Below are 23,972 nucleotides of genomic sequence, written 5' to 3' on the forward strand. Positions count from 1 at the left end.
AGCGATGGGGGAATGCTGAGTGGGGAGCCTGAAGGCTGTAATCCTGGACACACGTTCCTGGGAGCAAGCACAATGGGACTTACTTCTGAGGAGACACGCACAGGAGGACTGAGCAGCTGCACTCAATTGCTTGCTTTTGCGCTGCGGCTCTGGCAGGAGGGAACGTGTGGCGGCGCAGTGCGGGCTCTTTGGGCAGGAGCTGCTCCGCCAGCCCTCTCCTATGGGGCGCAGCCGCAGGACGCAGCTCCTGCACTCGGGCTGGTGAGCGGTGGCTGCATCGCGGGAGGGGCTAGCCCCTCCCCCCAGACGGGTTGGCCCCGCACGGAGCCGCAGCAAAAGGCTGAAAGAGCCGCTTGCAGCTCCAGAATGGCAGGTTGCCGACCCCAGGGCTAGAGGATAAAAGTCACTTGATACAAACAAGGAATGTACAAAATGGTGTCTGTTTCTGTGTCTGTATGTGTTCTGGTGGGGAAGAGAGAGAAAGAGAATAAGTTATGTGGAATTCGTACCTGTTTCAGGTAAGCTGTGAAGTACCTCCAAGCTCTAAAAGAAGGAACACAGCTTGCAGACTCCTCACTCAAGCCATTCTACAACAAGTCTTAACTGTGCCTGTTTTGTATCCCTTGCTATATCTTTCTTTCTTGCTTTTATGATCCTTTTGGCAGGTCAGGTGAAATATCTCTATCTTACCTGTTGATTCATATCTCCTTAGGAGAGCAAAGAGGTAATTGTTCCATTTGTATTTATATGCACATTGAAATACATGCACTTACATACACGAAACACACCTGGCTCAGTAGTGACTCCTCAATTCCTTATTTTTGTCTAAATATTTTCTCCTGGTACTTAGATTATATATATAACATATAGACATGTGAACACCCTTGTGCACACACTCAGCTCTATTAATTCATTTCTTAATTCTCAGTGGAGAAGAGGCAAGGAGAAAACAACATAAATTCTCTCCAGAGCAACTTGTGACTGTAGTGATAATTTCTTATACAAGGGGGATTGCAAAAGTGGTGTGGGAGATAGAACCTGTTCAGACAATTGATACAAAATTTTCTGCTTTGGGTGTCAATGGCTTTCCTAGGTTTCAAGCAAAGCATCATGGCCAGCATATCTCAAGATTCCAGGTTGTTCAGATTGTCCCGTGGAATTCAGTGCTGGGAAAAGAGAAGTTCTATTTTTGCCAACTGATGGATCCACAGGGATTTCCCCCCCATTGATGGGACTAGAAGAGCCCGGAAATGTGCATCAGGTCAATGTATGGAAGAGGCAGCACTGTTCAGGCTAAACATTAAAGTAAAACCTGTTTCCCTTCACACAAAGCCCATGTTCGTATGCACACAGCCATGAACAATCTCATGCATTTTACCTTCCACTCTATCACAGTGTCTTTCACTCTCCCCATTGTCCCAAGTGGTGAAAAATCTGAGGGCAACACTTCAAAATGAGCTTCCTTTTATGAGAGAAGAGTTTTGGTGTTGTTGTAATATCCATTTATTTATAAAAGTAGAGCATTTTAAATGTTTAAAAATAAAACCGAAAAGGCATACGATCCACACAAGAACTGATGTATTAATGCATTAAATTGTGATCCATTTATAATACGAACTTCTTGTCTCTAATATTCTTGTGACTATGTGGGTAAATCCTGCTGCTAGGATGGTTTACCTGCCACTGCTGATCTTTCTTGTCAATATATCTTCTGCATGGCCATAGGGTCTATGGGAGACAACATAGAAATACTTCAAGAGATAATTTTGGGAACTATTTTCCCTATTTTATTTAATTTTTTTTCTGCTCAGAGGATAGAATACCTGTACATGAATGAATATCTACAAAATAACCAATAATAAATATTTTAGCACAACAGTAAACATTATTATTGCTATTTATAAATCCAATTTTTTGCTGATGACCAATTTATTGAGAGAACCAAAACTGTGAAATGCAGTTACTTTCTGATAATGAATAGAAATGAAGACATAGGAACATAAGAAGAGCCCTGCTGAATCAGCTTCCTATATCTTGCATCTAGTCCAGCTTCCTGTATCTTACAGTGGCCCACCAGATGCCTCAGGGTGCACAAAAGACAACAAGATACCTGTATCTTGTTGTTTCAAAGCTATTTGTTTGAAACAAAGACATTTGTTTCTCTTCTAGCCCCAAAATATATAATTGATATAATTATATAATATATAATTGATTTGAAATCAAAGTACTGTATATTTGGCAGTGTTGGGAACTCGAGTCAGTGACTCTGACTTGCATCGCCCAAATGCATGTTTTTGGTGACTCAGCAACTTGCAAGTCACATGCATGGAACACTCTGAAAAACACTCGAGTCAGGGCCCCCTGACTCATGGCTTGCATTCCATTCCAATGACTGGAGTCATGCACCAACTGACATGGGTTGCGCTGCCTCCCTCTTGCAAGAAAAAACTCTTGCGTTCATCCAGGAAGCCGCTTTTGGCACACGTGAGCTCCAGCAGCAGCAGCAGTTAGCAGAGTAAGCCAGGATGTTCAGAGATGGGTTTATGTTATGACTCATTGTCAAGTCGAATCATGGGGGGGGGGGTGACTCGAGTCAAGCCTCACTGGGTTTTCCCAACACTGATATTCTGGGTGTCAAAATGGCACTTGACTGAGGCACAGGTTGAAGGGCCTCCAAACTGACTGTTCCTAGGATCAATCTGTTCATGATGATTTAACAAAATACATTTTATAATGATCACATAAATAATCACAAATCGTATAACATTCATGCCATAAACCCAATGGCACACAGGTTTTCTTTTCAACCCATTCAGGAATTTCAATGAATTCTATTAAACATCCTGAACGTTTTCTTTATCGCTTCTTTCACCTCTTTGTTTCTCAAGCTGTACACAATAGGATTGACCAAGGGAGTCCGCAGGGTGTAGAACAGAGAGAACATTTTCTTCAAATAATGTAATGAACTCAAGTTTGGTAAGACATAGACCACCATCAAGGAGCCATAGAAGCAAGAAACCACAGTCAGGTGGGAGGAACAAGTAGAAAATGCCTTCTGTTTCCCAGTGGTGGATGGGATCCTTAAAATGCTTCTGATGATGCAAACATAAGATGTCAGGGTTAGGAGTAGAGGGGGCACGACAAGAACAGCAGAGAACATGAAGGCCATCATTTCAACTAAATGGGTATCACTGCAGGAGAGTCTCATCATTAAGGGCAAATCACAGAAGAAATGATCAATTTTGTTGGGACCACAGAAACTAAGCTGAGACCCAAAAAACATTGTGATATTCATAGTTGTTGTCCCAGTTAACCAAGACCCACCAGTTAACAGAATGCAAACTCTGCCATTCATGAGCATTGTGTAATGCAGAGCTCTGCATATCACTAAATAGCGATGATAAAACATTGCTGCGAGAAAGTAACATTCTATAGCTGTGAGACAGCCAAAGAAATATGATTGTACAAAACATCCATTAACAGAAATGGTTTTGTCCCTGTTCAGAAAGCTGACCAACATTCTTGGCGTGATGTTAGAGCTGTACCAGGTCTCCAAGAAGTGGAGATTTCCAAGGAAGAAATACATGGGTGTGTGAAGATGCTGATCAAGGACCATGAGAATAACAATGAGCATATTTCCAACCACGGTTACTATATAGATCAGGAGAAACAGTATGAAAAGCAAAATGTGTAGATCCTCATTCTTAAAGTCCAGGAGGATAAATGCCACAGGAGCTGTTTGGTTTTCTTCTTGTGTATTGTTCAGATGCATCTAAATAACAGCATAAATTCTACAGAAGACATTAGATATTAGTTATGACTGCAGGAGTAGTTCAAGAAAAACTGTCTGCTCAAACTGACCAAGTTTTCAACAGGAAGCCTCAGTTGATGATATCACTTCCAGCCATGACATCACTTCCAGGTTAATAACATCACTTTAGGTAATTTCTGACAGACTGTTCTAAAAAGTGGGCCCCCATGCTAAAGACGTTGAGAACAGTGTTTTAACAAGTATTCCAGATCATTTCATCACTAGGTGACACTATTCTTTGTTTCTTTTTTTTTTGAAGTAAGCAGGAGTTTTCCTTCAGAATCTCTTACTTCTATGTTCTAGGACAAGGGATATATACCTTCTGTTTTGCTAGTGCCTCTCTAAGCTTTTCCTGCTCCATGTTTGAGAATCTCTGCCATTTTCCAATCTTGATTTCCACTACGTAATAAGAGAAATCACATTGGAGTATACCCAAAGGGATATTTAAGTATTCTATGTGGGACATTTCCATCACTGCAAGAGCTTTTCTGTCTGGAGAACTACAGGCACAATCCTAACTAACTTTCCAGCTCTGAGGTAAGGCAATGCAGCTCCGAGGGAGGTAAGAGCTTCCTTCTTACTTTGAGGAGACCTCCATGACTGCCACAGCTGCAGGATGCAACCCATGCCCCATTGGTACAGCTATGTCAGTGATGGAGAGTTGGTTAGAATTTGTGCCTATGTGTAAGAACTCCATGTTTACCACTTGCAGAACACAAATACTTTGGCATGTCTGTAAGGTATTCATGCCCCAATCCTAACAGGACTGGGTGATCTTGCAATCCATCAGAATTTTGGCCAGGAATTCCAGAGCAGCCCAAAATACTAGTTCCCAAGAGTGTGTGGTGATCACCAGTCCATGTCTCCTCTCTGCAACTCACTATAAGATTCAACCACTTAAATGGTGGGGGGGGGGGGGACATCGTGCCATGTTTTTTTTTTATCCAAATGTTCCCAGAAAAAATGGGAGGACATACGGGTGCACAGTGGTTGAGGAAAATGATTGAGGTTAGGTCACAAATGTGGATGTATAGAAGCTAAATTTTAAGCAAGCACAGTATGTGAGACTAAGGCCCAAATCCTAACCAACTTTCTATCACTGGTATAGCGGTGCCAATGGGATGTGTGCTGCATCCTGCAGTTGGGGGGCACTCACAGAGCCCTCCTCAAAGTAAGGGAATGCTTGTTCCCTTAACTCGGAGCTGCATTGCTCTTATGTTGGTGCTGGAAAGTGCGTTAGGATTGCACTCTAAGAAGTACATGCAGAGGAAATTAGAGCGGGCACATTAACTTTTAATATCCATTCATATTGGTGCAGGAGTGAATGTATAAGCACCTTAACTCTTAAATTGTGAAGTTCTTTTGATCATCAAATAAAATTATAATTAAACTTCATAAGAACATAAGATAAGAACATATGAAAACATTTTCATATTAAAAAAAAACCCTTTTCTTAAGTGCACAGAATTATTCACATACATTGCCACTGTCATCCTTACCAGAACAGTCTGGATGAGATTTTAGTCTAACTGGTCATGCATTTAAAGACATGCATATTTATGTCCAGGTCCCTCCCCTTTCACCCATGATAGTGTTCTTTATTGCATGGACCATGTGTTATTTTGAACCACCCCATGCAGCTCCCCATTGTTATAAATGTTCTCTTTTCCCCAATACATGGGCAGTCAAACCTAACTCTATTTTAGATTTCTGGATGGCATTCCTCAGAGCTAGGCAGGATTTTACTCTGTAATGGGTGATGTCATGCTGAACTCTTAGGAGATGTTACACCAATTAAGGGCTATAAAGGAGAAGGAAGGCTGTTGCCTTCTGTGTGTCTGTTTTCCTCCAAGGCCTTGCAAATTTAGGTGCCCCATCTTGATAGCATATTGCTGCAAGCACAAGTTCAGTTGAATACTAAATGTTATGCATGTAAGTTATGCAGGATTGAAATCCTGCATAACTTATTGGCCCAGACTTATGGCTGGCCAATCGGGTGATGGATCGAAATCCTACCATCCGATTGGCCCTCTAGTTAAGGTTTCAATTGCACCAATCACGGGAAGTCTGGGCGGAGTTAAAGGCTATAAAAAGCCAGGGGTTTGCCTTGTATTTTGCTAGGTTCTGTTCTGAAGATGGAATAAACGTATTGAGCTGTTATCACTATGCCTTCCTTTATTTGCATGGACCCACTATATAACACTAAATGAAGATTTTAAATTGCCCAGTGGTCAACTGCTAAACAATCTTTTCAGATTCCTATGCCAAAAAGCCTCTCTCATCAACAACCAGAACCTGGATGCAGCACACACCCTACCTTGTTTTTGTCCCTCAGGAACTTCGATTAAGGTGCAATTAAACCTTTGTATGCTTCTGGAAGTGCACACTCAAGCCCAAAAAAGTCCTGGAAACCTGCATTGCTTACCCAAAGAGAAGCTCCAAATTTCTTTTGTCCACCCAGAAATGCTTTTGTTTCATTGTGCAAAGTCGTCAAACTGCTTCTGCTCTGGAAACAGAATTTGGTCATCTCTTTCGACAGCAGAGATGCCCATGCTGCACTTTGAGGTTTCTTTCCCAGTAGAAGCCACCTCTATTTTAAGTCATCTTTTCCCCAGTAGAGGTATCCATGCTGAGTGCTTTCTTTGTATCTTACCTTTTGCCAAGGTGCTCAGCCTGCTGTGCATTTATGGGTCTTTTTTCCCCATAGAGACTCACCTCCATTTTGGTGGCACTTCCATGTTGGAAGCCTTTGTGCTTTCTGCTTTGCAATATTGTCCTACAGTCAGGAAGCCTCTTGCTAAACTCTCTTACTCAGGTGGCTTCCTTCATCCCTGAAGGATCTAACTTGCTGACTCAAAGGAGCACATTTGTGTTGTATTTTTCTCCCCTGGAACCTGGAATCATGAAGCCTTGCCCTTGCTGCTCAGACAGATGTAGTGCTCAAAACCTGGCCAGTGGAACAGGATTGGTGATCTGTCTCCCCTCATTGATTCTCATAACAACCCCCTCCCCCCAAGCCTTCATTATTGTATGTGTATTTCAAAGCTCTCCGCTAAATCACCTTCTTCCGTTGGCTCACTGGAGTTTGGTGATGGCTGTGTCTGCCAAATCTAAAGTCATTTCCCAAACCCATTCCTCCTATAACAGGCCATGAACCAGCAATTTTTCTGGTGCAGGTCCAAGTAGGCCCATCCGGGCATCAGGGGCTTACCCCCAGGTAAGAAAGCAAATGTTGCCTTACCCAGAGGACTGCCCCCCTTTGCAGGATGTAGTGCCACAGCTGTGGCATGGGTGGTCAGCTAGGGGATAGGATAGGATTGGAACCAATTCATTAAATTGTGTCCATTCAAACCTCTTTTTCATATATTCTTTGGACATGTGGGCAAATCATGCTTGTAGGACAGCTTGCCTATTACTATTGATCCTTCCTGGTAATATGCAACAGCAGGAGTCGATTATCTTATGTCCATTATAGGGCTCATGCTTGGTTATACAACATGTTGGTGAAGCTTAACAGGTCCAGTCACTACTTTATGTACCTATAAAAATGCCCCAGTATTCTCAGCATTGCACTCAAGAGAGAAATTTAAAAACCATGGCTCCCGATTCTCTGTAGTCTCTTCAGAGGATAGAATAGTTTGACTTGGAAGAATATCTACAACATCCCCAATAATATAATATTTAATATTATAATATTATAATATATAATATTATAATATTATAATATATTATAATTATTATAATTATAATAATATTATAATATATAATAATATAATATTTACTATAACTGTAAATATTATGATTGGGTGTGTGTGTGGGAATTCCAATGACCTCTGATAACAAATTTAATGAGAGAGAAGCTACACAGTGAAATGCAATTTTTTCATGCGTTTCCACTACTGAACAAAAATGAAGACTTCTGTTTCTTTTCTAGCCATAGAATGTATCATTATTTTGTGAACAAAGAATGTATATCTTGGTTGTATGAATACCTATTGTCTGAGGCAGGGGCTATAGGCCCATCAGTGTTGAGTTTTTCCTAGGTGGTTGTGCCCATGACTAAGAATGGGCAAAACATATCGCATTCATAATCACATATTGGAATATAAGAACAGCCCCACTGGATCAGGCCATAGGCCCATCTAGTCCAGCTTCCTGTATCTCACAGCGGCCCCACCAAATGCCCCAGGGAGCACACCAGACAACAAGAGACCTGCATCCTAGTGCCCTCCCTTGCATCTGGCATTCTGACATAGCCCATTTCTAAAATCAGGAGGTTGCACATACACATCATGGCTTGTACCCCGTAATGGATTTTTCCTCCAGAAACTTGTCCAATCCCCTTTTAAAGGCATCCAGGCCAGATGCAGTCACCACATCCTGTGGCAAGGAGTTCCACAGACCAACCACACGCTGAGTAAGGAAATATTTTCTTTTGCCTGTCCTAACTCTCCCAACACTCAATTTCAGTGGATGTCCCCTGGTTCTGGTGTTATATGAGAGCGTAAAGAGCATTTCTCTATCCACTTTATCCTTCCCATGCATAATTTTGTATGTCTCAATCATGTGCCCCCTCAGCCATCTCTTTTCTAGGCTGAAGAGGCCCAAACGCTGTAGCCTTTCCTCATAAGGTAGGTGCCCCAGCCCAGCAATCATTTTAGTTGCCCTCTTTTGCACCTTTTCCATTTCCACTATTTGAGGCGCGGCGACCAGAACTGGACACAATACTCCAGGTGTGACCTTACCATCGATTTGTACAACGGCATGATAATATTAGCTGTTTTGTTCTCAATACCTTTTCTAATGATCCCAAGCATAGAATTGGCCTTCTTTACTGCCACCGCACATTGGGTCGACACTTTCATCAACTTGTCCACCACCACCCCAAGATCTCTCTCCTGATCTGTCATAGATAGCTCAGAACCCATTAACCTATATGTGAAGTTTTGATTTTTTGCCCCAATGTGCATGACTTTACGCTTACTTACATTGAAACGCATCTGCCATTTTGCTGCCCGTTCTGCCAGTCTGGAGAGATCCTTCTGGAGCTCCTCACAATCACTTCTGGTCTTCACCACTTGGAAAAGTTTGGTGTTGTCTGCAAACTTGTCTCCAGGTCATTTATGAAGAGGTTGAAGAGCACCGGTCCCAGGACAGATCCTTGGGGCACACCGCTTTTCACCTCTCTCCATTGTGAAAATTGCCCATTGACACCCACTCCTGGTCTTCAACCAGGTCTCCATCCAGGAGAGAACCTGCCCTCTAATTCCCTGACTGTGGAGTTTTTTCAGTAGCCTTTGGTGAGGGACCGTGTCAAACGCCTCCAGATAAATTCCAGATATGGAAAGCATTCAAGTCATAAAGTCAAGGGGACTAAGATTTTTTTTCTTGCACTTCACAGTTTAATTTCAATGAATTCTGTTAATGAACTTGAATGTTTTCTTTATCGCTTCTTTCACCTCTTTGTTTCTCAAGCTGTATACAATAGGATTGACCAAGGGGGTCAGCAGTGTGTAGAACAGAGAGAACATTTTTTTCAAATTACGCAATGAGCTCATGTTTGGTAAGACATAGACAAACATCAAGGAGCCATAGAAGCAAACAACCACAGTCAAGTGGGAGGAACAAGTAGAAAATGCCTTCTGTTTCCCAGTGGTAGATGGGATTCTTAAAATGCTTCTGATGATGCAAACATAAGATGCCAAAGTTATGAGAAGTGGGGGCATGGTGACAATGGCAGAGAACATGAAGGTGAACATTTCAACTAAATGGGTATCACTGCAAGAGAGTCTCATCACTGAGGTCAAACTGCAGAAGAAATGATCAATTTTGTTGGGTCCGCAGAAATGCAACTGGGACACCAAGGATATCAAGACACTGACAGGTAGTAATCCAATTATCCATGACACAGTCATCAGAAGAACACAGATTCTGCCATGCATAAGCGTTCTGTAACGTAAAGGTTTGCATATTGCTAAATAGCTATCGTAAGACATTGCTGCGAGAAAGCAACATTCAGTAGCTGCGAGACCACCAAAGAAATACGATTGTACAAAGCATCCAATAATAGAAATAGTTTTGTCCCTGCTGAGAAAGCTGGTCAACATTCTTGGCATTATGTTAGAGCTGTAGCAAATCTCTAGGCAGGACAGGTTCCCCAGGAAGAAATACATGGGAGTGTGAAGATTCTGATTAAGGACCACCAGAATAACAATGAGCATATTTCCAGCCACTGTTACAATAAAGATTGGGAGAAACAGTATGAAAAGCAAAATGTGTAGATCCTCGTTGTTAAAGTCCAGCAGGATAAATGCCACAGGAGCTGTTTGGTTTTCCTCTTGTGTGTTGATGTTCAGATGCATCTAAATCACAGCAGAAATTATACCAAAATCATTAGAGTTTAGTCATGGCTGCAGGAGTCAGTTTAGTTCAAGACATGTCCAAGGAAGGCTGTCTGATTGTAGCCCAAGCTGACAAAGTGTTCCACAGGAAACCCCATATGGTGTTTTAACTACAAAATTGCCCAGAAAACTTTGTGAATGGAGTCAGCTGTAGGGGATAAATCCCTGAGTTCAGTGCTGGCACCAGGTTGCTGGCAGCCTGGGCAAAATCCTGCACTGGGTTGCACATTGGATGCCTCAGCTACTCACTGATGGCACACTGAATACTACCAGCAGTAATCAGTACATAGTGGTCAATCCAGCGAAATGGGTTCTCTGACTTAGGCACTCTGCTAGTGATCCACTTGTACAACCCTTGCTGTCTCTCTGCTAGACTCTGCCTCCTCTCCTCTCAATGGTCTTCTGGCATGCTCCAGTGCATGTCCTTTGTTCACCTACATCTACTGCCTAATCTATGACTGTATTAACATGCACCATTAAGTAGTTTAAACCTCAATTTTCAAACTCATTTTGGATCAGGCCACAACTTTGGTCATAAAGAGTATACGGGTTTCTTTACCTTAGTCAACACATCTTGGACTTGATCATGTGGTTGCCTTTCTCAGGCAACAGGTGGAAGAAATTATCATAGAACTCAAAATCCTGCACCCAATGAATGCTTCCATTCAGAAAATTTCCTTGAAACACTGGCAATCTTGTGCAACAATAAAATGTTGAATGTGTCTGTTGAACTGTTGTTGAATACAGTGACTTTGTGGGCTATATAAAGATCCAAATCAACTAATCAGCTTTAAGAACTCAGTAGAGAGTTAAAGAAAACTTCAAAACATCAGGGACATTAGAGACCAGTGTAGAAACTTTTAATCATTAAAAGTCATCGAAGAAGAGAGGAAAATAGTAATTGTTTAATGGGAGCAATATACTCAAGGGGAATAATTGGATAATGAGTAAAAAGATAATTGCTGAAGAAAAAAAATGCAATATTTACATGGAATTGAAATGGCCAAATGGATGGGCAAAATTTATCAAGTACTGTTGCTTTTTCATATTTGTATATTGGTATTACCAGATCATTCCATTGTTTGGTCATTCGATGGCACTATCATTTGTTTTTATTTGAACTAAGCAGTACTTGTCCTTCTGAATTCCTAGAAACCTTATGCAGATCCAAGGAGAACCATCAGCGAATGGGAGGCTTATGGAAGAGTAAGGAGAAATAATTCCCATTTGCCCTCTGAAGCCTTCCGATCCATCTCTCTAACTGGATACAGTGTGTGCCTTTCTAGTGTGGTTCCATCAACAGACAGGAAGCACAGGATCAGGCTCAAGGTGTATTTACCTTTCAGTGAAAGTTTCCAATGGGACAAAGGTTAGCCCCTGACCTAAAAAAATTGCCAAAGTTCTGAACGTGCCAAATTTCACTGGAAGAGACTCCATAAAACAGAAACCTGTGCCCCCTTTTTTTATATATGACACCATGGCAATACCATGAAATGCATGGAAATATAATAACAATATTTCTGAAAAAGGTTCATCCTTGAAAAATTAACAGTAAACGAGGCTGATTAAAAAATGATTGAAATAAACTGATTAAAGTTGCACAAGTTGTGCAATTGCAACACCTGAAAAAGCGCTTCTTCTGCCATTTTCCTTGGCAGAAGACATGCTGATGGCCACTAGGTTGGATGGCTTTAAATAGGGATTGAACAAATTCACAGAGTTCAGTTCTATCAACCCTACCAATTTTACATTGTAATATTCCAGAAAGGAGACATGTTTTCATAACTATCTAATTGAAATGGAAGCGAGAGAGAGAGAGAGAGAGAGAGAGAGAGAGAGAGAGAGAGAGAGAGATGTATATACTATATATACAGAGAGAGAGAGAGAGAGAGAGAGAGAGAGAGTTTCACACACACACACACACACACACACACACACATCTATGGAAATCTTATCTTAAAACAATGCCCAATGTAAACATGCTCTTGCTTTTTTAGAACCCAATCCTATCCAGCTTTCCAGCACTGACGCAGTCATGCCAAAGGGAAATTTGTTTTTATTTGAACTAAGCAGTTCATCCTGTGGTGGGGAGTGTAGTCATGAAGACCTCCTCAAAGTAAGGGAACATTTGTTCCTTTACCTCAGGCTGGAAAGCTGGCATTGGTACTGGAAAGTTGGATAGGATTGGGCCCTCAGAGTCTTTTAGTGCACTCTCTGCTCAAGTTTTTACTTGATTTTTCCAAACAAATATAAAAGAATGAAATATGTAATTCAGTCAACTGTATGTGTTTGGGGCTGTGTGCGTATAAATAATCTAAATAACAATGGAAATAAAATTTAAAAATGTTTTGGTGAATGAGCACAAAAGTTGCTATATAGTCCTTTGTATTTTGTGTGTGTGCGTCGATCGGAACACATATAAATATACATGGAAAAATTCATGTTTTACTCTCTTATTTTAATAGGAGATATGCATCAACAGGTAAATAGAGATATTTCACCTGGCTATCTAAAGGATCACGAAAGCAAGAAAGAATCTTCAAGAAATTGATACAAAACAATATCAGTAGCAGCAGGCACAGTTAGAAAGTTGGGATCAGATTCCATAAGCCAGTGGTTTTCACGCTGCTTTCCTTCTAGAGAAACTGGAATTACTCTGAAGTGTATCAGAAAAAAGGTATGAGTCCACAGAACATGTACAGTGTGAGGTAGTAGACAGGGCTTCTGAGAGGAATTATATCAGGGGGTACAAAGTTTCTTTTGGGCCCCTTTGCAAAGGGGGAGGGTGAAACAGAGTAGGGGAGGGTGGCGGCGGACAAGCAGAATAGGAGCGGGGAGGGACAAAGCAGGGTGAGGGGAGGGTAGAGACAGCTGGAAAAGTCATAGGAGCCCAGGTCTACCCACCCATGTGGCATCAGTAGTGACCCCAGCATCCCATATGGGCAACAAGTCTGAGTAGATAGGAAAATGTCAGATCCCTGGAAACTTCTAGGCCCCCTCCTTTGGCTTCTGGGCCTCCCTTTAGACCCTGGGCCTGGGTACAAATTACCCCCTTTACCCCTGTCTCCTAGGCCCTGGTGGTAGAGTTCTGGACATTCCATTACAGGTCCCTAGTGGGGAGTCACGCTTTGGAATTTTTCCACAAGCAACAAAAAATTGGAATGTAATAAACCAATAAACAAGGGAAAGATCCAGACAAAACTTTTCCTCTAATGTGGACAACTACTACGTACAGGAAACTCTTCTCCCTCCCCTTGAATAAAGACAATTTAAGCTTAGGTTTTCTGCATTTTAGAAGGATTTGGCTAGCTTTTCCATCATAAATAATGACATCCTCCACTACAATTCAATTTGTTCCCACCCCCCAAAAAAAGATCTCAACAGCATTGAGGTTAAAAACAGGGAATTTGTTTCTTTACATTTTTCAAAGTATGAATAGGAATGAAATAATTGTGATCTAAATTATATATACTATTGACAGTCAATGTATCCTGGTTAAGAATGCTTTTTGGTGGATTTTTCAGCATTTGAAAGCCCAACAGCAGTAAACCAAGCTGAAATACATTTTCAGGATTCTACCTCCTTTGTGGGAGAAATAGACATAGTGTGTGGAAGAAAGAACCATAACTGCCACTGCACATAATTCATATTACAAACCATATACAGTGTCATTTTCTTCTGAGTTTTAACACTTTCTATAAAGCATCTTGAAGGTTTTCTTCATGGCTTCCTTTACCTCTTTGTTTCTCAAGCTGTAGATGATGGGATTAACCAGAGGGGTGAGTATAGTGTAGAACAAAGAGAACAGTTTCTTCAAGTGACTCAGTGAACTCATGTTTGGTAAGACGTAGACAATTGTCAAGGAGCCATAGAAGCAAGCAACCACAGTGAGGTGTGAGGAGCAGGTAGAAAATGCCTTCTGCTTCCCAGTAGTGGATGGGATTTTCAAAATGCTTCTGATGATGCAAATGTAAGATATCAGGATTATGAAGAATGGCACTAGAGTGCCTGTAGAGGAGAATATGAAGCTGGTGATTTCAACCAAATAAGTGTCATTGCAGGAGAGCCTGATCACTGGGGTCAAATCACAGAAGAAATGATTGATTTGTTTGGTTTCACAGAAAGTCAACTGAGACACTAAAGATATCAAGACACTAACAGGGAGTGATCCAATTATCCATGACCCAGCAATCAAAAGAACACAAATCCTGCCATTCATGAGCATTGTGTAATGTAACGGTTTGCATATTGCTAAGTAACGATCATAAGACATCACTGCAAGGAAGTAACATTCTGTTGTTGCCAGTAGTCCAAAGAAATACAATTGTACAAATCATTTACTAATAGAAATAGTTTTGTCCCCACTCAGAAAACTGACCAGCATCCTGGGCATGATGGTTGAGCTGTAGCAGGTCTCAAGGAATGACAGGTTCCCCAGGAAGAAATACATGGGTGTGTGAAGATGCTGATCAAGGACCACCAGAATAACAATAAGACTATTCCCAGCCACGGTTATGATATAGATAGGTAGAAACAATATAAAAAGTAAAAAGGATTGTTCCTCATTGTTAAAGTCCTGGAGGATCAATGTCATGGGAGCCGTTTGGTTTCTTCCTTCTGGACTGATTATGAGATGCATCTAAATAGCAACTTTAATGACAAATAAATAATCAGATTTGAGTAATGACTCCAGAATTCACTATAGGTGTAAATGTAGTTCAAAATATCTGAGCATAGTTCAAACAGACAAAGGAGATTAAACAAGCATGCTAGCATAACCTATTCCACAAGCATGAACAAACACTATTTGTTCCTTGGGTATTATCTCAAATGCATGTTTGAGGATTGCTTAGGATTTCTGCCCATTTCTAGAAGATTTCATTCATGCATCCTTTGGAAGTTGAAATTTATTTGGACTACCTGTTGATGGGTGACTATTTTTTCTTCAGATGAAAGGATATTGCATAGTATAGGTTTGCAGTGCTATTTAAATGCACAGTCACACATCACATTCAGTTGCATCATCTATTTATTCACTGTGGGAAAATACCTAGTTAAAAAGAAAAAGAAATAAAGCACAATTATTGTCTACAAAAGAGAATTCTATCATGGGAGAATGTCAGTGGGGAGGGACTGAATGGAGTAAACACAAACTTTCAGGAAAAAAAGTGTGCTAACTTTTTATCACCATGACATTCTCCGATCAGGAGAAATGTGAGTGCATTTGCAAACTAAATGAGATGGAAACCTGTCCCTGAATTGTACCTCTTCAGATCAGACATGGAGGTTCATGTGATTTTAGGTTCATCTCCTCTGGATGGTGCTTAGGGTTGGTGAAAACATTTGAGTAAAGGTGCTTAGCGTCCTGAAACACTCTGATCCAAAACTTGGCAAGCAAGGTTGGATCAACCAATTCCTGCAAACTGTTGATCTTTTCTCCTCTCCTTTCCTTCTCCTTATTCCAAAGTTCCTACAATTTACTTTGGGGCAGAAACAGAGGTGTTGCCAGCATGGACGCTGCCTTGGGTGGGTGTTACCCTCCCACACCACACAACACCTTTAGAGCAATGCACAAGGAGCAATGCACAGCACCCGGAAGTGACTTGGCAGCAATGCTATGACATCATCATGTCATTGCGTGCATGGCTGAATTGCTGGCTGGGCAGCTGTCTCCTGCTGTTCTGACAGCAAAGGAGTGCCGATCTGCCACCAAATGTGGCATGGGTCTCTGCTTGATGGAGGCTCAGGTGGAACACCCATCACCCTCCAGGGTATGACAACCTGTAGTGGAGCCTCCCTGCCTCCTCCCTGCCTGCCATGCTACTTGGCAGGAGAAGGGAAGATACTGGAAGTGGATGGCACAGTGGCAGATAACTGGTGGAATCATCCACTGAAAGTTGCATGGACATTGGCGAAAGGACAAAGGGAACTGAAGGGAGTGAAAGGAGACTTGCCACAGTTACTGCCTCAGCTGCCCTTTGCAGCCTTCCCTCAGCCTCAAGCCAAACTATATTTCCCCAAAAGAGGAGGAGGCAGAAGAGGCAGTGGGGGTTGGGCCCTTTTCGACCCTTAGGACCATATCCCTCACTTTGCAGCCCACCCCCCCCCCGGCTCTCCTTGGACTTACATTAGTTATATAGATGACTTAGGTCCGAGGAGACCCATGAGCTACCTAGGGCCTACACAGATGTAAGAGGAATATATTTCCCCTTAGCTCTTGGCAGGTCATTGGATTCCCCCTCCCCACTGTATCAGGCAGTGCATGGCTCTACGGTGTACCTACATGCTACAACATGGTAGGGAACAGAATTGAAATGTTTGCATTCATACTGACCAGAAGGCATGTCATACTGGACTTAATGAAGCAACCAGGACCTAATGTAAGATGGAAGTGTTGTTGATTTGATTCATTGGCTATGGAGTTATCCTGTTCCACATTTATGTCACTAGAAACATATATGTCATATATATGTCACTAGAAAATTTTACTTCACACAGAGACTAGTCAAATGAGAGCTGAAAGGGAAAGTGTGCCTTTGGAATGTTCCTGGAATGCACCAGTGTGCCCATATACAGTAGTGGTCCTGGGAGGCAAGGGGGCAAAAGCCCCAGTCGCCATGCTTCTTGGCCCCATTGGGGTGACTCCACCTCACTTGCCACACCACCGCCTCCACCTGCTGCACAGCTGCTGCCTCCTCCGTCTGCCCTCCAGAACTGTTCCGGGGGGGGGGGGGCAGGCGAAGCCCAGTGCTGTGGCTATGGGTGCTCCAAAAGTCTTCTCAGTGCCTTTAACAGTACTTTTGGTTTTCATTGGAAAACCATAAAAGGCACTCTGGAGGCCTCAAATGTTGAGGAATGTCACACGAGTCTCCATAGCAGAGATAAGTATCCCTAGGGGCAGTGTGTTGTGGGGAGGCGTCATGTTGCGGTCCTGTGCCCTGGGGCAGCACAGGGGCTAGGTCCGCAATTGCCCATATATCAACCATGATGTGCCGTGTTGCTTTTCGCCCAGTGTTGTAAATATCCAAACAGGCTGATTGAGGCACACAGCCGTAAGGATGCCATGAGCAGTAGGAGGATAATGGCAATCAGGATGATGTGGTCTACCTTATATGAGGATTAACACTACACCAAAGGAAAAATTGATGGGTCTGCCCTTTAATAGTTCCTTTAAAAGGGCAGATTTATGCAAAATTCAGGCGGTGAAGCTTTTCATACCATATTGGAGATAGACATAATCACTGACAAAAGCACGGCTACAGTGGTTAGCCCAGGATTGCAAAATCTACCACCATAAGCCTCACACAGAATTGGGCTGTGAGGATTTCTTCAGTCTAATTTCTATCATTTTTCAACATTGAGAGGTATTGGAAGGACCTCTTTGTGTAATTCTTTTATCTGTAGCTCAAGCCTGTCCCCTCTCCCTCAAGTGACAATTATTTTTATCACAGCGTCAATGAATTTTCATAATTAGCAATTTCTTCAGCAGATGCGAATTGCCCTTAGGATTTGGGTGTCACCTCCTTCACACTTAATCTCAGCTGGTTTCTTTTCAGACTGATTAATGGATTTGAACATTTATATCACAAGCAGATGCATTGTGTTTACTCATAGAAAACATGCACCAATATTGACATCCCACTTTTCGCTGTTGCTGAAGATCATCAAACTAAAAGGAGATCTGAACTGAAGCTTGAAGGACTGGATTTCAATTTCTTACAAAATGGTTTTTCCATGACATACATTTGAAAGCTGATGGATGTCGATGATCTGCAGAATGAATGATATCCAACCTTCAGAATTGTGTATTAAAAGGCAGTGAAATAATCAGGCTTCCTTCTGGCTTTAAGGTAAGGATTCATGAAAACAGTTTCAGTGGTAATGTGGCTGCGCTATCCACAATCAATGAAAATAGCTTTTCTTATCAAAGATAATTTAGATGTGCTTGATTACGGTTCCAGTTTCACATTCACAGGGATGGAAAATCAGGATATAAAAAGAAAGTAATGCAAACTTCTCTCTCACAAACGTAGGGATAGGCAAGTGGAGCCAAACCCGAGTTGCTACCACCTCACTCAGAGGCAGGAGAATGAAAAATCATAAATAGCAGCTAGAACTTGGAAGCTAGTAGAGTCAGGTACTTATCCCCTTCACCCCAACTCTATACAAGCTTGGTTAGGTTAGATACTATCTGAGAGCCCAAATCCATCAGAAAACAATTCCAGCCTAGCTGATTTCTGAAAACTAACTGACTGTGGGGGAGTCATGGGAGATGGACGGGAGTCATGGGAGATGGACAGAAGTCATGGGAAATGCAGTTCAGGGTTTTGTCCCAGGACCCACACTACCTTGGTGCAGATACCCGGATACTTAGGATCCCTTAGCGATTGTCTAAGGATGCAAGAGATCTGGTCTCTGTGGCAGGAGTATACCTAGTACCATGCAGTTATGGACGGGTATATATTGGCACCACTATCAGAAGTATAAACAGAAGGATAACAGAACATGAGAGATACTGCTGGTTACAACAAGCTGAAAAATCAGCCATTGCTGAGCATGTAGTTGAGACTGGGCACAGAATGGATTTTAAGCACACACAGGCATTTCCACTGCCAGTCATTTTCACACTCAGATTTACAGAGAGGCCATAGAGATTTATAAATGTTGGAACAACTTGAATAGGAGAGAGGAGATGTTGAGCATGAATGACTTTTGGTCTCCAGCACTCAAAAATACAAGTATCTAGGACTTTAAGAATTGAGGTAGAGCAATAGATACTTGGAACTTTAAGATCAGATCATCAGTCACATCGGTTATACTGGGCTGTTTGAAGAGCCACTTGCTGTAACTTTGCCTTTTGAGAATGCCTAACAAAGTAGAAAGCGAAGCACTCTGTGAGAACAGCTTTATTTGACCATGGCCTATCAGCCCAAACACTGCTAATTTCAAAGTCTTGCATACTGGCTGTGAAAGCCTTAGTACTGTCAGTTTCACTGGGAGACACTGGGAATGCTCCTGAGTGGCTTCCATGCTAATCGCATCACATGCAAGCTGGAAATTGGGGCTAAAAGTGTTGAAGATTTGCAAGTTGAAGCAAGGGAACTTGAGTGGATAGGGAGAAATATTAAAAGCCCAGATTAAAAGCCCAGCCCACATAGGAATACCCCGGATGCCACAAAGCAATAGCAGATCTATGTGCAGCTTCAAAAATGGGCAGAGAAATGCAAATGGGTTTTTGGGGGCTGGTTGGTGCATCATTCAAAATCCAATATGCAAGGGGAAAGGTGCAAACTCATTTATAAAGGTCACACCAGCCACAAGACGCACTTGCACTTCATTTATTCAGAAACAATTCTTGAGTTGCTGCAATTGTGCCACTTTGGGTGGGGAATGCAGCATTCAGCTTGAGGCAACAGCCCCACAAAAACAGTGCCCTCAAAAACAATATATTTTATTGGTGGCACCTAATCTGAAAAGCTGGAAAATGGTGCATTTCTTTGTTCTGCTTTGTCAGCGTGGGCTATGGTCAGCTAGCCATTCTCAGACGCATCTTGAACTAAAGTGAATCCTACTGTCAATTACTTAAATCTAATAATTTCCTGATAACTTCTGTTGCTATTTAGATGCATCTGAACATTGTCTCGGAAGGGGGAAATCAAACTGTTCCCGGGATATTTACTCTCCTGGACTTTAATCGTGAGGATCTGCATATTGTACTTTTCATACTCTTTCTACCTATCTACATTGTAACCATGGCTGGGAACATCCTCATTGTTATTTTAGTGGTCCTTGATCAACATCTTCACACACCCATGTATTTCTTCCTGGGAAACCTGTCCTTCCTGGAGACCTGGTACAGTTCTAACATCACACCAAGAATGTTGGTCAGTTTTCTGAGCAATGACAAAACAATTTCTGTTAATGGATGCTTCGCACAGATGTATTTCTTTGCTTACCTTGCAACTACCGAATGTTTCCTTCTTGCTGTGATGTCCTATGATCGCTATTTAGCCATATGCAAACCACTGCATTACACGATGCTCATGAATGGCAGAGTTTGTATGCATCTCATTGCTGGGTCATGGACAATTGGATCACTACCGATAAGTGTCATGATATACTTCTTCTCCCAGTTGAGTTTCTGTGGCCCCAAACAAATTCACCACTTCTTCTGTGATTTTTCCCCAGTGATCAGGCTGTCTTGCAGTAACACAGACTGGATTGAAATAACCACCTTCATATTGTCATTTATAGACACACTGCCCCCACTTGTAATAACCCTGACATCTTATGTTTGCATCATCAGAAGCATTTTAAGAATCCCTTCTGCCACTGGAAAACAAAAAGCATTCTCTACCTGCTCCTCACACCTCATTGTGGTTGCTTGTTTCTATGGCTCCTTGATGGTGGTCTACGTTTTACCAAACATGAGTTCACTGACTGAGCTGAAGAAACTGTTCTCTCTGTTCTACACTCTGCTCACCCCTTTGGTCAATCCCCTTGTGTACAGCTTGAGGAACAAAGAAGTGAAAGAAGCAATAAAGAAAACATTCAAGATGATTCATAAAATTCAGTGAAATACAAATTGAGGGGATGGAAATAAGCCTAATTTTGGTGATTGGAATTGTTTTATTACAATATCTGATGATCAATATGATAATTAAAAACACATTTGTTTCTGAATGTTCAACATGGATTCAATGACCTACATGGTTACAGTTTCAGTGGATGCAAATACGGACCTTCAGCAACAATCAGGCAGCATTCTTGCAATCATACTAAGCCTGAGGTTCTCATACTGGGATGATGGAACATCCCAGCCTGAGAAGCCCTGCCTCAGGCCCCTGAAGGGGTGGAAGAAGGGCAAAGGCAGTGACGCAATTCCCAGGAATGTGCTGCTGCCAGGGACAAGAGGGTTTTTTTTCTACTTACCAGCCACCACCTGAGTCCTGAGGGGTTCAGGGAGCCCTCCGTAGGGCTTCCTAAACCTCCTAACATCTAAAAATAGCAAAAAAGGGCACGTTCTGTTTTTGTCGTGAATCTGTTTCCCTTTTTTGTGCCCTTTTTTGGGCTATATTTAGATGTTTGAAGGCACGGGGAGCCCTTTGGAGGGCTCTGTGGGTTCCCTGGACCCCCCAGGACTCCATTGCCAGCTGCAGGTAAGTAGAAAAAACCCTGTCTCTGTTGTGGGTGCATTCCTGGAGATCACATCTCTATCTTTGCCCCTCCCCCACACACACTTAACTCGGTTCTCAAACTCCCAAGAGATTTGAGAAAGTCTGAACTAAACACTTCTGGATCAACAATCAGCTATATATTCTTTGCCTAAGAATGGAGCAAATGTCCTTGTTTGTTTGTTTGTTTGTTTGTTTGTTTGTTTGTTTGTTTGTTTGTTTGTTTGTTTGTTTGTTTGTTATTTGAGAGCCAGGATGGTGTCGTGCTTCTGGAGTTGGACAGACCTGGAAGATCCAGGTCCATAATTCCCATTCAGCCATGAAACTTTCTGGGCACCAGTCACTATCTTTCAGTCTAACCATCCTCCCAGGGTTGTTGTGAGGACAAAAGGAGGGAAGGAACCATGTACACCTCTCTGAGCTACTTGGAGTAAAGGCAGTATAAATATGTGAAAAATAAAATAAATTAAATATTTGAAATAATATAAACAAATGCCTTTAGCCTTTGGGTACTTACAATAAACTGTAGAGCAATGGCATGTATGTATAACAATACTAACATCTGCAGCTGTAATAAAGATGAATCTTAAAGGTAAAGATCGATATCATTTTTGTATGTATTTGTGCAGGTAGAAGAACAAAAAAGCAATATTGTGCAGTGGTTTTGAAATTTTCACCCGAGAGAGTCCATTTCACACCTTCCTGCCTTCCATGCAGCCCCTGCAAAGGATTCTGGGTCATTTTTCTGTGCCTGGACCAGGGACTGGCTACGTTTCGAGTTCTCAGCATCATCTAGTGCCGCAATTTTCAACCCTTTTCAACTCAAGTCACACTGACAGTGCGCTAAAATTGTCAAGGCACACCATCAGTTTTTTTTTTAAATTACATTAAAGTACTGCATTCCAATTAATAAATGCAATTAAATCAATTTAATTAGTAGTTAATTTAATCACTACGATTAAATTATTTCATGATAATGAATCAGAATTAGCAGCCGGAAGCTGCTGCTGTGTGAGGCATAAATTGGCTACTTCTGTCCCCTTCATAGGTTGTCAATGATGTAAAAGCCTCAGCAGTGGAAAAACGAGTGACCTGGAGGCTGAGCCAAGCCTCCACTGGAATGCCCTCCACCAGAGGAAGCTCCCACCAACCAAGTCCTGTGCCCTGTTCAGTTGGGAGAAGTGCCTCATGGATTTCTTTCCCTCACACGTCCTCAACATCTCTCTTGCTCTCCCCCTGCTCCTCACTTCAGCATGCCTCTATCCTGAGGTGCCAGCAGCAGCCACCACTGCTTTGAGCCGCACACTGGGCTTGAGCTTCAAAGCAGCAGCTTCCAGCAGGTTCTTCTAAGTGTACCACAGCATGAGGTACAAAGTGGTCATGTCTGGCCTCTTTGTAGGCTGCTTCTTCTACTTATGCTGCTGCATGAGGCTCCAGGCGGCTGCTTCTTTCCCAGCACCACTGCTGTCTGTCTCCGCTCACCCTGCAGCACATCTGAGGCCCATTCGCGGCACACCTGTTGAAAACCTCTGCTCTAGTGTAACTGAGAGTGAGCCTGGCAGTACAAACTCCTGCATAGCAGGGGTGCCCAAATGTTTTGGCAGGACGGCCACATCATCTCTCTGACACTGTGTTGGGGGTCAGGAAAAAAATAATTAATTTACTTTATTAATTAATTAAAAATTAATTAATTTTTTTAATTTTTTAATTAATTAATTTTTTTAATTTTTTAATTAATTAATTAAATTAATTTTTTAATTAATTAATTAATTTAATTTTAAAATTTGAACAAATTTACATAAATTAACACATGAGAGATAGAACTTACATGAATGAATGACTTTACTGAGGCAATGATGCACATGGGACAATCAGGGATGTGCTTTTACCAAACATACAGATCAAACCAGGGTGAGGAGCTCCAGATCTGATGCAACTGAGCACCACTGGTCCTGCTCCCTCCTGCCCAGCTTCTTCCCTCATCATGCCTTCCCTCATCCTCTGCCTGCCCTAGAATGCCTCCTTTCTGCTTCCCCCTGCCCCATCATACCTCTCCACCACCAGGCACTTCACGAGGAGCGCCTGGTGGTGGATCACTGGCCTCCCACTGGCACTAACCCAGCGTAGGCTCATGCTGGGCCAGCTCCAGTGCTCAGCTGGCATTAATCCCCACAAATGGCATTTATGAGAGTGCACGCCAGCGGTGAGCCAGTGTGCACAGCTTAGGATTGGGCCCTAAGACTGGAATGTCAAACTTGTTTCCTACAGAGGGCCAAAATTAGCATTCATGGTGCCTGCTGAGGGGCAGAAATGACATCATCAACCCATTTTTGCTTGGCTGACAGGTGTACACATTTGGTCCCTGTTGCATATATGCAACATTGGGCAGAAATGGCTTAAGCAGATGGTGGCCTGAAAGCAGATGGTGGCCTGATGGTATTGACTATCTCCAACTGGACGCCGTCCACGAGGAAGACTGAAGAAGCGGTGGCTCGACCTGTTGAAAGAAGATATGAGGGCACTCAATATCACCCCTGGACTGTGCCAAATGGCATGCAGCTTGCAGAACAGCGGACCCTTCACTGA

The 23,972-nt window shown here is 42.3% G+C and overlaps 3 protein-coding genes and 1 pseudogene across 3 annotated transcripts; 1 reads left to right on the plus strand and 3 right to left on the minus strand.

Moving 5' to 3' along the window:
• Positions 1-2,821: 2,821 nt before the first annotated feature.
• Positions 2,822-3,772, minus strand: LOC136652690 (olfactory receptor 5AP2-like). The gene has a single exon (XM_066629613.1). It carries the CDS (start codon positions 3,770-3,772, stop codon positions 2,822-2,824), a length of 951 nt encoding a protein of 316 aa, XP_066485710.1.
• Positions 3,773-9,219: 5,447 nt separating this feature from the next.
• Positions 9,220-10,173, minus strand: LOC136652691 (olfactory receptor 6B1-like). Its single transcript, XM_066629614.1, has one exon. The coding sequence runs from the start codon at positions 10,171-10,173 to the stop codon at positions 9,220-9,222; it is 954 nt and encodes a 317-aa protein (XP_066485711.1).
• A 3,724-nt stretch (positions 10,174-13,897) lies between these two features.
• Positions 13,898-14,806, minus strand: LOC136652692 (olfactory receptor 11L1-like; annotated as a pseudogene).
• A 1,048-nt stretch (positions 14,807-15,854) lies between these two features.
• Positions 15,855-20,789, plus strand: LOC136652693 (olfactory receptor 6B1-like). The gene is made up of 2 exons (XM_066629616.1): positions 15,855-15,983; positions 19,836-20,789. The coding sequence occupies exons 1-2, from the start codon at positions 15,855-15,857 to the stop codon at positions 20,787-20,789; spliced, it is 1,083 nt and encodes a 360-aa protein (XP_066485713.1).
• Positions 20,790-23,972: the final 3,183 nt, after the last annotated feature.

This window comes from Tiliqua scincoides, chromosome 5 (genome assembly GCF_035046505.1).
Source record: "Tiliqua scincoides isolate rTilSci1 chromosome 5, rTilSci1.hap2, whole genome shotgun sequence".
Taxonomy (NCBI): domain Eukaryota; kingdom Metazoa; phylum Chordata; class Lepidosauria; order Squamata; family Scincidae; genus Tiliqua; species Tiliqua scincoides.